Consider the following 12591-nt stretch of genomic DNA (forward strand, 5'->3'; position numbering starts at 1 on the left):
ACAGGGTCAGTGTGGACAGGGTCAGTGTGGACAGGGTCAGTGTGGACAGGCTGAGTTGACTTATACCCCACTTTGGCATCATATGATGACTAGCTTGATGTTTGAGGAAAGTCACAGATCAATGTCTTTTACCACTTTGGTGAAAACAAAAAGCATTGTAATCAATGTGCTTGGCATGTCTCATCCACATACACTGGTCCTTATATCAACAATATCATTATATCTCTTATAGCAGTATCCATGATACAGAAGAAACTGGTAGCTGAGGTGGACAAATACAGGATAACAAACCCTGGGGGGAAGAAGAGAGTGTCAACCATGGGTGTCACAACATCTTTCGGCGACTCGAACATGCCGGCCTCTGTGTGGAACTGTGTGGACAACTCCTCTGTCATCTCGTTGCTGATGTCACGCACGCACTCACACAGCTTCATCACGTCCTGGCCCAGGCTCCAGTCTACACACAACAAGTTTAGGTCAAGGCTGTTTCATTATATTGCATGCAGTGTTCGAAAATAAGGGGATTGGAGGTCTTTAGGTTTGCAGCCGTGGTATTTCTATGTAAACATTTTAAATCAGCCTCTTGGCTTTCAGCCTTACCTCTACATTTTCAGCCTTACCTCTACATTTGTTGAAAGTCCAAGACATGCAAGAGTTGCTCTTTCAACTGAACACATCTGACATCGTTAACATTTTACTCATTTGTTAAATTATGCAAATTTCTCCTTTATGCATTTGCTGCTTGTTCTTGACAAGAGAGAAGAAGCTCATGAGAGGTCTTCCGAAAGAAGAAGTTGTTCCAATTGGTGGTGTGGCTAACCCTATCACACAGCTCCTATGTGACCTAAGAAGTGGTGACATCACTGAACTGCACTTTGCTGCTGTCAAGCCCAGAGACAAGACCTGTTTTTGAGTCTCAGCATTTGCTCTTGAATAAGGGGAAAGGTATTTGACGCACCTTCCAATCACTACACCCCACGGGGCTGTAAGGGGAAGAGTATTTGACTGACCATCAGTGGGCAGCTGCAGCTCCTCGCAGTCAGCATCGGACAACTGGGACTGTGGCAGACAGTATAGTTCCTCCAGCTTGTCACATGGCCGGACGTAGCTCACCGACCCCTGAAACATGGAACCCAGATCAGCACAGTCCAATTGTGAATGCTGTTTAATGCCACACACAGCAATTCATGTAACGCAAACCTGTACATAATCAAGTCTGGACCAAATTCAAGAGATGGATAATGTGAGCAACAATCACCGCTGCGGGTCATGTTGACATGCCATCAACCAAGTCACAGAGCCAGACCACCTGATCCTTTAAGTTGCCTCTGTAGACCAGAATATGTTTCTCGGGACCAATTCTAACCGGAATCCCCACAGACAGTATGGGTGACTACTGGGGTACATGCTGACATATTTGTCCTGTTATCATTACCATCCAACAACTCTATATCCTGTATATATCTGACACGGTGTTTAACATAATCCCAACAGCTTGGGATGGTAGGTGAAGTGAAATGGGGTTTAATGTCATGTCCAATTTTTATTTCACTTAAATACCAACGTGCATGCACGAGTGTGTGGCTGCTTGTTCCAGTCCGGACTGATGCCGATTTATAGTGCTAGCCCACTGAGATACCATGACGCAGTTTAACATGAATACCCCACTCAGACACAGCTCACTGACTTCAACGAGGTCAGTCCTTGTTTTAGCCCCTTAATGCTGAACGCCAGGCAGGGCAACAACAAGTACCTCTTTTAACATGTTTTGGTATGACGAGGCCAAGGATCGAACCCTAGACCTTCTGCTCTCTGGATGGATGCTATACCACTTGACCACGGAGGCGGTCCTTGGGAAGGGAGTGAGTGAGTGTTGTTTTACTAGTTATAGACGACCATTTCATATTCTGATCAAACTGGTCAAGGGTACTCAATCATGATGTAGAAGTATGTAATTATGTACAATGATGTTTATATTATCAAATGTATTTTAATGTCAGCAATTATTTTAATCCCTAAGTCTTAGTCCTTGCCCAACCACTCAATGTGACCTGCTTCACTATTACAATAGCACAGCCACCATTGCGCTTGCCTTTTATTGTTTCTCATGGCCTCTATTGTCTAGCCCCAGCCCAAGCCCAAGCCCCAGCCACAGCCCCAGCCCCAGCCCCATCCCCATCCCCAGCCCCAGCCCCAGCCCCAGCCCCAACCCCTTATATTCAGTGACAGTGGGCCTGATGGGACTGGTCAGCTTGCATTTTACACTTGCATGAGAGTCTGTATTGCAGCAAGTTCACTTTTCACTTTTATTATGTAGACATAGGACACTGTGTTAGCAAGGATGGATAACAATGGCTTGACAAATCTGGGCCAATCAAACTGTAGCAACGATTCACTTTGTCAGGGCATGAGGACAAACAATCAGCCAGGTCACACATTGTTACCACTCGATCCTCTCAAGTTGGCTATAACAACAAACATGGGTTACATGGTCCTTGTCTACCCCGAGGTCCCCACAGGGGAAGACACTGCATCACTTACCTTCCTGATGAGGCAAACCAGCCCGGTGACACTGTCCGAGAACAGGCCCTTCACCTTGGCACCAACCTGAAAACATGGTCGACACATCACCAACAAATATCAATGTAATGGATCGATAACTATTATGTTTAGGAGATGTTGGAGGACAAGTAGTTGAAGTGATTAAAACGCTCTCATGGGAAAGACGATTCATGCAAACATCTTATATCACTGAAGACAGATTGGAGACGGTGCATTGGCAGTCAAGATTCAACTTGGATGTTCTACTACCCACCACCTGGTATGTTATCTGTTGTACTACCAACCTCCTGGTATGTTATCTGTTGTACTACCCACCTCCTGGTATGTCATCTGTTGTACTACCCATCTCCTGGTATGTTATCCGTTATACTACCCACCTCCTGGTATTTTATCTGTTGTACTACCCACATCCTGGTATGTTATCCGTTATACTACCCACATCCTGGTATGTTATCTGTTGTATTACCCACCTCCTGGTATTTTATCTTTTGTACTACCCACCTCCTGGTATGTTATCTGTTGTACTACCCACCTCCTGGTATGTTATCTGTTGTATTACCCACCTCCTGGTATGTTATGTCACACTACCCACCTCCTGGTATGTTAAGTTACACTACCCACCTCCTGGTATGTTATGTTACACTACCCACCTCCTGGTATGTTATGATACACTACCCACCTCCTGGTATGTTATGATACACTACCCACCTCCTGGTATGTTGTGTTACACTACCCACCTCCTGGTATGTTATGTTACACTACCCACCTCCTGGTATGTTATGATACACTACCCACCTCCTGGTATGTTATGATACACTACCTACCTCCTGGTATGTTATGATACACTACCCACCTCCTGGTATGTTATGTTACACTACCCACCTCCTGGTATGTTATGTTACACTACCCACCTCCTGGTATGTTATGATACACTACCCACCTCCTGGTATGTTATGTTACACTACCCACCTCCTGGTATGTTATGTTACACTACCCACCTCCTGGTATGTTATGATACACTACCCACCTCCTGGTATGTTATGTTACACTACCCACCTCCTGGTATGTTATGTTACACTACCCACCTCCTTGTACTGTATACAGCAAGAGTAGAACTTGCTCCACTGTTCCAGCTGCAGCTGGTAGTAGTCCTCCTCCTGCATCTCAACATCCAGGGCACAGTTCCGGATCTGGCAGGAGATAACACACTCATCACACCATGTTCCATGAATCCTAAAGCCTTTCAATCCAGACAAGTTTGTTGAAGCCAATCTTGGATTCTTACAACTCATAACACCTACCTCAGACTCTACAGCGTTGACAACTTCCTCTCGCAGGTTGGACATGCTGACAATACTCTCGGCCTGTAGAGCTGTGTCCAGGGAACGTCTGTATACCTGCAAAGAACATCAACCAATGTCTGATGGAGGAGTGTATGCAGAAAGCAGGTATAAAGATGTGCCTCAGGATAATCACAAATATGTAGTAACGTTGTGCCCGTTTGTCCAGATTACCGTGATGTGAGAATATATCACAGGCTTCATATGATACACACATCACCACAAAGTATTTCTTTCAAAAACAGATACCATATTCGACGTAATAAGCACCCCGCTCTAATAAGCGCCCACGGCGATATTTGCTAATATATTGGCTAGTGAACAATCCCAAATGGCACCCCTTCCGATTGATCAATGTACACAAGACTTATTTTTTCGCGTATAATACGCACTCGTGTGTTATATGCACCCTTAATCATGGTCAATTAAATTCTGGAAAAATATATCTGTCGTACATAAACATTTCAGGCTGTCAGCATTAACCACGAAATTTATCTTTCAACTCTGTTTATTTTCACCACAATAAATTCTAATAAGAGCCCCCTATTTCTAATTTTGAGAGCGCCCTGGCCGCTTATTCATGGAATACGGTATGTTTTCTAAGTGGGTGTTTTCCCATTATGACTATTCCCCATTAAGACTACTGTTTCAGTTCACATACTTTATCAATCTCATTAAAATCAGATCCTAGTTCTTGTTACCACTTAACAAAGATCAGAGAACATCCCATTATGGGTCACGTTTGAACGACCTTTCATCCGACCAATCAAAGCATTGTTTACCAGATATGGGATTGGAATATGTTTTCTAATCATCCAACCTCGAAAAGGTTATTACGGGGTATTCTGAATGACAGTTACGGACTGTACGACTGATAACTTCAAAATAACTCCCTCGCTTCAATTGAGTTAAACATTTGAAACGGACAGGACTTTCCATAGCTGGTAAGAAGTACTGCCATTCAATCTCGGCCATCTTTTCGACTTTCCAGAAGTTTCTCTTGTTTGGTTTTCAAATTTTGAATCAAACCTCTTCAAAGCGTAGTCTGGAATGAGAGTCGCCATTTTGAATCCAGTCCCGGAAAGCTTGAGAAAGCTGCTTTCTGATCAGCTGATGTTGTTTTCTAACTAGTCATTTCGTTGGTGTTGATTTCTAACTAGTCATTTCATTGGTTGGTCAGTGTTTGCAAAAGGTTGTTCTGACGTGACCTGGAAAGGGATGTCCTCAGAGCTTTGTTTACCGGTATCGAGAACTAAGATCTGATTTTAAAGACAGTGAAACTTCAAGGTTCAGTGACTTCCAATTTCTTTCCTAGTACCCTTGTTCCTAGGTGAAGTCAGATACGGAGCAGCCAAAATGGGAAAAAGACAAAACAGATTCATTGTAGTATTCATCTGATTTATTTATTCATGAATTCAACCATTCAAATTATAAGTATAAGAGTTCTAGTATAATAATTCAGAATCCTTTTTAAATGTCTTCACCTTCTTGACTATGGACTGTTGATATGACATTGCTAGCTATCTACACTTACATTGAGAGCCTTGAGCAGGTCTTGACTGGAGAACCTGCCTGGGTGGAAGATCCTCTCCAGGTAGACATCGCGGGGGTCACGGAAGGAGGGGATGAGGATGTCGGCCACCTCCTGGGGCTGCAGCAACACCTCCACCCACGACTCTGTGTCGTCACTGTCCACCCTGAACATGTTACATTATCAGCCTCAACAATCCTCAACGGATAATGTTTGATGTTCCCGTGAAACTTTTACACAGTAATATGCCGCAATGGCAGTTTTGTCATAGCAGGATAGATAATTCTAATGGTCGTTTAATTAATATGAATGATAACAATAATTGAAGAAGAAATATCTAGAGACTGAGTGGGTTGAATTCAATGCAGTTTTGAACAGTATTTCAGTTATATATCAGTCTTTCACAGATAGTTCGGAGGGAGTGAATATTGCTCAATCATGCTAATGCATTTTCATTGTGCTGACAAAAACATGTTTATCGCAACTGACTTAAATAAAATGAGGAACTCTTGAAACAGTACAAAGTAACGTACCCAGCAATGATTGCTACTCGAGAGATTGTCTCCCCTGACTGGCTGGTCCACAGTGTGTAGAGTTTGTCAGCCGTCACGCAGTAGTCTACAAGGTCTTCCTGCAACACAGACAGATTCATATTACTTAGAAAAAATAATCACATCAATTGTTTTAGAGAAAATTCAACTCTTTCCCCAAAATCACATTTAAAAGAGAATGAAATGAAGTATATCCTTTGATTAATAAAAAGTTATATGTCTTATGTTTTTGTAAAATGGTTCTTTTAAAGTTCTCTTTTGTTCAGAAAAAATCCATTTGGATCCATCTAAATTGTTATCAGGACAACAACAACAATAAAAATGTAAGGCAATTTATAATGACTCCATTCACCAAGGTAAAGGCCATGGGGCCTTGCAGTGCAGACACTAGAGACTCTAACATCATCCGTATGACATGATCGACTTACCAAGGGGCCAAACACTGTGACCTGGTGCTGGATGTGAAACCTGCTGTCTGTGTACACTGGCTTCACCAGGCAGAACTGCAACACAGAGCAGGAACACGAGAGGTGAAATGGGGACAGACATCTTGTTCTAGATTATTGCACTTACACAGTGGCATGAAAGCATAAATCCAGAAATATTCCAGCAATATCATGGCGGGGAACACCAGAAATGGGCTTCACACATTGTACCCATGCTGGGAGTCGAACCCGGGTCTTCAGGGTGACAAGCGAATGCTGTAACCACAAGGCCACCCGACCGCCCCTGATAGCATGAGCTTCTATTCACGCAGATAGGGTAACATGGTGTAGGTCATACCTTCAGTCATTGTCTGTATTTGGATATCTCACTAACAGCTAATTGACCAACTGCCATCTATGACCTTGAAATAAGGTCAAGGTCACCATTATCAACTATGATCTTCTAACATCTAAAAGGTACATTGGCACCAAATTTGAACCAAATGCATGAAGAGGTTTGGATGAAGACTTGTATTGATCCTGATAAGAATTGGGTTTTCAGCAAACCATGCTTGTTGTAGGATGAGATAAACAGGATTTGGTGGTCAGGCTCACTGACTTGGTTTGAAGCATGTCATCGCATCCCAATGGCATCGATCAATGCTCATGAAGTCAATCACTAGATTGTCTGGCCCAGAGCGGATTATTTACAGATTGCTGGATTAACATATAGCTGGAGTGAGGCGTTAAACAACAAACAAACTACTCGGGAGTGTGGTTGGGAGGAATAAGCTTCAGTTTAACAAGAACGTACCTGGTTCTGGTCTGGGAAAGTAAGATGGACACATAGCTGGAAGGAGTTGTTCTTGGGGTTGATCACCTTCTTTATCACATGACCTGAGGCTGCAAGAGCAAGTGAGTTGAAACTGCTCAAACATCATTTCAGTTGCAAGCTAAAAAAGGTCAATCATGACTTTACAAACTGACAGTTGCCTTCATGATTCTTCTTTGTGGGAAGACATTTTAGTCATTTCTTGAGCATGTTCTTCTTGAAATGAGAGAGTAAATGAGGTAGGCTTTGAACGGCATTCCAGTTATATCATGGCGTGTCAGCTTAATGTGGAGGAAAGCCAAAGTGGCGCAGGTCCTAGACCTTTACCACTTTGGTGAAACCATCGAGCACGACTATGGTGTTGACACACCTAGACACATAATCAGGGGGAACGGGGATTTGAATCCATCTGGCACGCCCAAGGGATGCAACTCTACACAGCAAATTGCGGTGCCTAAGACAACTGGGCAACCGGTGCCCCCTTCTTGAAATGACAATGGGTTATCTGATTATAATTACCTACTCAAACAGATTACGTGAATGAATGTAAACCTCAGGACATACATGAGTATGTATCACCTACACAAACATGCCTATCAGTACTAATTTCAGTAGCCCTTTAGAAGTAAAAACATATAGACCATTTACTTGGCCAAAAGAAAATTTACAAGACATGGGCTTTGGACAAGTGATTGAAGTCACAGGCTGTCCACACCATTACATATGCCTTTATTTAGGTAATTACAGTAATGTAGCATCACTATAAGGGTAACCCTTTTTTCAGGGCATTATCATTTGCAGAAGCCCGAGGTCTCCCATTAACTGCCCGATGAAGGAGGGCAGTTGAAAAGTTTGAGGGCTTCTGCAAATGATGATGCCCTGAGAAATAGAGTTACCCTTATTATAGCTAAAATGAACAGAATTTGTCATCAAATAAAAATAAACAAAAATACCAGTTTTGAAACATTTACTGCAATCAACACAAATTTCACTGACCCACTTTTACAAATATGGAAACGTCATAGAACAAACCAGATAACGTCACTATTGAATGTGATGTCACCTATCCCTATCCATTTGACGTTGCTGAACGTGATAATGGCCCGTTGCCAAGCAATATGAGGGCATTATCAAGTTACAGTGGCCCGCTCATTTCTGATAACATGCGGGCTGTTTAATGATAAATCTATCCAGTTTAGCTGAAATACTGGTTAACTAAAGGATGAAGTGAATGTGGCTGTTAATCAAGGGGAGACAACTGTATCTTACTGCTGGTGACTGGCGGCAGAGACTGGTCCCGAGATGACAGAAACTCCAGCAGGCTGTAGGCAAGAATGCACTCTCTTGTCTGTAAAATACAACTTTCTCTTTCAATACAAAAATCTAACAAATGTTAACTTTGCTTATAAATTGTGCATCAATATGAGTGAGTGAGTGAGTGAGTGAGTGAGTGAGTGAGTTGGGTTTAACGCTGTTTAACATTATTCCAGTTATATCACGGCGTGTCAGCTTAATGTGGGAGGAAAGCCCTGAGTGATGCAGGTCTCAGATGTTTACCACAGGTAAGGTGCTGACAAACCTAGAAACATAATTCGGGCGAACCAGGATTCGAACCCACAATCATATGTTTCTGGCGTCTCCAAGAGACGACTTAGACGACTGGGCTACCCAACCCCCTGTGTATCAATATGAAGTTTCGACTGAAATCATGGACAATATTTTCTTGAGGCCATTGAATGTCTATTAGTTTATGAGCAAAGACTGAGTCTGTCAATGGTGTCTTCAGCCTCATAGCAAAATGTGCCATTGCAAGTTGTCCCAAGCTGGTGGGTCATGACAAGTGTAACACCCCTTTAAATACTGTCTGTCAATGTGAAACCCACAAGCACAAGTATTGTGACAAACCAAGAACCTAAATCTTGGCACCCGTGAAGATCCGGGGTAGAGTAGGTCTTCACCAAACCATGCTTGCGGTAAAAGGCAACTTTATTATTGTAAGAGGCGACTAACGGGATTGAGTGGTCAGGCTCGCTGACTTGGTTGATGCATGTCATTGTATCCCAATTGTCTAGTCCAGACTCGTTTATTTACAGACTGGCATCATTCACAAACAAACAAACAAACAAACAAATCCTCAATCTGGGTGCATCTGGGAATGATTCTGGCAGCTAAGGGAAGCAACTCTGCACAGCAAATATTGTGGCCATCTGAGTCCCCAGTAAAGAACAGGGTCTTGTATTTTATGTGTCTTAAGAAATGGGAACATTAAACAAACCTTACCTTAGCAGACCACATCCTTAGTTTGTGGTCACGGCACACGCAGAAGATGAAGTCCTCGCCATGAATGGAATGGATGACGATGCCAGTGGCTGTTCCAGCATCTTGCTGCACCCCTCTGAAAACAATATATGAAATGTAATGTAATTTTTTATTGATTTGTACTTTTAACTCTACCATACATGTTGCTACCTTGCAATAGACAGTGCATAGAGGATTCCTTACAAGTAATTACAGGGTAAAAATCATGTAGGTACGATGTATTTTCAGCAATCAAAACAAACAAAGCTTGTCAGTGTAGTTAATCTTCATGTGTTGCAACTGCAGACAGAAACTGCTCAGTCCTAACTGTTGATCATGTCTGGTCAAAATTTAAGAATGTCCGGACAATACTTTTTAAAATGTCCGGTAAGCAATATTTTAAAACGGACATTTGAGATTCCCAATCGGACATGTCCGGCGTATATGACGGTTTCCGGACCCCTGGTAGAAACTAATATTTTTAGTCCACTAGTCCTTACAATGATAACATATAGCAAAACCCCTAAAAATGGCAAATTTCTTCTAGTCCTTTTGATACCTTAACTATTGGGCAGTTTGGCAAGAACTACAGGACTATTGCCAATTTCTAACTCTGAATTATTTAAATAGTTAGGTTAACAATAGTTGATCGGAATCTATTGGTCCCTGTAAAGGCTTGTTTTGATCACCAGTATCTATGACACTTCAACTATTAACAGTGCTGGTTATAATTGGTACCGCTCTGAATAAGTATACAATATCAGTGATCAGAACACAGACACATTAATAATCAACATAAGGAGGACTACCTATTAACATCATGTATTGACATTTTCTGGACTACAGGTGTAGAATTGTTATGGCAACACAGGAAGGTAGAAGGAGGTTTCAATTCACCTGATGAGGACAGGAACCAGGCCATTCCACAACTTCTGCATCATGGAGGACTGTGACAGCTCATGCTGCTGAACAACTCCTGCCACAGACATCAGGACAGCCATTAAACAACAGTCATCAACAGAGAGCTAGACCATGGTTCATACAGATATAGAACACTAAAATTCAAGGCCTTTTGAAGGCCTACTTAGTTGGGTTATTACTTGGGTTCTGTCTGTCAATATTTCTTTAAATCCACCATACTGTATATTAGTCATAAGATCATACTATATATTAGTTGCAAGACCTTACCTTATATTAGTCATAAGGCCTATTTTGGTGATTTTCAAGGCTTTTCAAAGTTGACACAAAAAATGCAGGCTTTTCAAGAGGGACCTTAAGATTCAAGGCCTTTTCAAGCAGGAACTCTGGGTATTTGACACACTATTCACCAAAAAACTATTTATCATAGTCAAGTCTGGACTGTGGCTTACCTTGAACCCCCAAGGCTGGCATCTTGACCTGAATTATCCCCCCTGCATCCGTGGCAAGGACGAAGAGTGCCTCTCCATCGCTGGTGACGTGGGTGGCGGCTGTGAGGAGATGGGCTGTGATGCTTCCGCTAGGGTTCAACATGTGCATGTTTTTGGCTTCTGTTGCTGTGGCAACTGTGGCGTCGTAGAAGATGGACAATGGGGATGTGTCAGTTGCGAATCTAGCCTCCTTGAGGATCCAAACAAGGTCATATTAGCTGCATCATGATTTGGTAAAAATGTAACTGATGCAGTTTCTTACATCATCAATGAGAACAGCCCAGTCTTACGCAGTCTGTAATTGTCATGGAGAGGAACGGAATTAGGGATCATTATCAGGATTTTTATTCAATCAGTGCTCCAGATAATATTACAAACATAAGATTAGAGTACTGGTCATTATCAGAACTGACCAGTATCAGACAATAGTACCGCACTGCTCATTTGTAGAATTGACAAGTACTGGTATGAAATTCACAGCCATAATTTAAAGACCTTGTGTTTTACATTCAGATTTTGGTGCAAATAACGTAAACATAACCGAGACGAGAGAATTCGAGTGCAATATTATTAGCCAATAACAATACAGGATTGGGATGAAACCCATTTGCTGCTGATACAAAATGACATATTCCTCTTTAAGTGGAAGGTTATGCCCAATACGGCAAACAGAAGTTTCGCCCTGTTTTGAGAATAAGTAGACACTGTCCAGTAACAATTAATTATAAGTGCGGATAGTATTATTTGATATTGTGGTAATTTACAATCCATCATTATTTGACTCATTTGCATCCATACAACACGCCATCTATCTGGACCACTGTTCAACTTTGATAAGACATTTTTCATCATTACAAATTTCAAAAACATTTCCCGGGCACATTGGATGAATCTCATAGATAGAGATAGAGAAAGAGTATGGTGAGTACGGGTATGGTGCTGACAAACTTAGAAACATAATCCGGGAACCGGGATTCAAACCCACAATTACATGTTACGGGCGTGCCCAAGGAATGCACCTCTGTACAGAGAATTGCAGCATCTTAGACGACTGCACCACCCGTCCACAATAAGTGAGTTTAGATATCTTATACACAATGTGTTGCAACCAAACTTAACGCCGAATAATGGTCTGACTTTATGACTGATTTTCTGACTCACCCTTCTGTCCAGTTTGAGGGGGTGGGGAAAGACGAGTCTGTGCACGCTGGCCACAGTGGGGACCAGAATGACAAGGCTGTTGCGGGCTTCGTGAACTGAGATGCCGTTGAGTATTGGTGTGTCCTGGAACCTGTACCGCACATGGTTACCAGACAGGTTCACGTCCAGTGACTGCTCTACCATTTCTAGGGTGTCATCATTTGCTCTCCTGGAAACAAAGCAACACTCCCACTGGTCTAATGGTCAAATATTCAAATCATTAGAGTACATTTCCACCTTTAAAGACAAAAATACACAGAACACAAATCCTTTGATTGTATGCTCTTTTGGGTAAAGTTGACATAACGCTCATAAAAAATCCACAACCACATAAAAGCATGGCCTTTATTATTTTCATTCTGATCTTCCATTTATCATGTTTATGTTCTTTTTCAAGACAGAAAAATCATCTAGGCTAATCTGAATGCTTCACACTCATACCA

At 42.1% G+C, this 12591-nt stretch overlaps 1 protein-coding gene across 3 annotated transcripts in view; it reads right to left on the minus strand.

Moving 5' to 3' along the window:
- Positions 1–12591, minus strand: part of LOC124146922 (nuclear pore complex protein Nup160-like) — a 40248-nt gene that overhangs the window by 24172 nt on the left and 3485 nt on the right. For 2 of the 3 annotated variants that reach the window (XM_048390171.1, XM_048390169.1), the window contains exons 3-16: positions 12110–12317; positions 10910–11138; positions 10437–10515; positions 9522–9636; positions 8511–8589; positions 7224–7312; positions 6413–6487; positions 5967–6064; positions 5437–5599; positions 3864–3959; positions 3648–3752; positions 2542–2607; positions 1011–1119; positions 292–457 (exon numbers count right to left, since the gene is read on the minus strand). In XM_048390171.1, coding sequence (XP_048246128.1) covers positions 292–457; positions 1011–1119; positions 2542–2607; positions 3648–3752; positions 3864–3959; positions 5437–5599; positions 5967–6064; positions 6413–6487; positions 7224–7312; positions 8511–8589; positions 9522–9636; positions 10437–10515; positions 10910–11138; positions 12110–12317 — 1677 coding nt within the window. The remainder of the gene's footprint in view (positions 1–291; positions 458–1010; positions 1120–2541; positions 2608–3647; positions 3753–3863; positions 3960–5436; positions 5600–5966; positions 6065–6412; positions 6488–7223; positions 7313–8510; positions 8590–9521; positions 9637–10436; positions 10516–10909; positions 11139–12109; positions 12318–12591) is intronic. The other variant, XM_048390170.1, reaches the window with a different exon arrangement.

This window comes from Haliotis rufescens, unplaced genomic scaffold, assembly GCF_023055435.1.
Source record: "Haliotis rufescens isolate VD_foot unplaced genomic scaffold, xgHalRufe1.0.p SCAF_85, whole genome shotgun sequence".
Taxonomy (NCBI): Eukaryota; Metazoa; Mollusca; class Gastropoda; order Lepetellida; family Haliotidae; genus Haliotis; species Haliotis rufescens.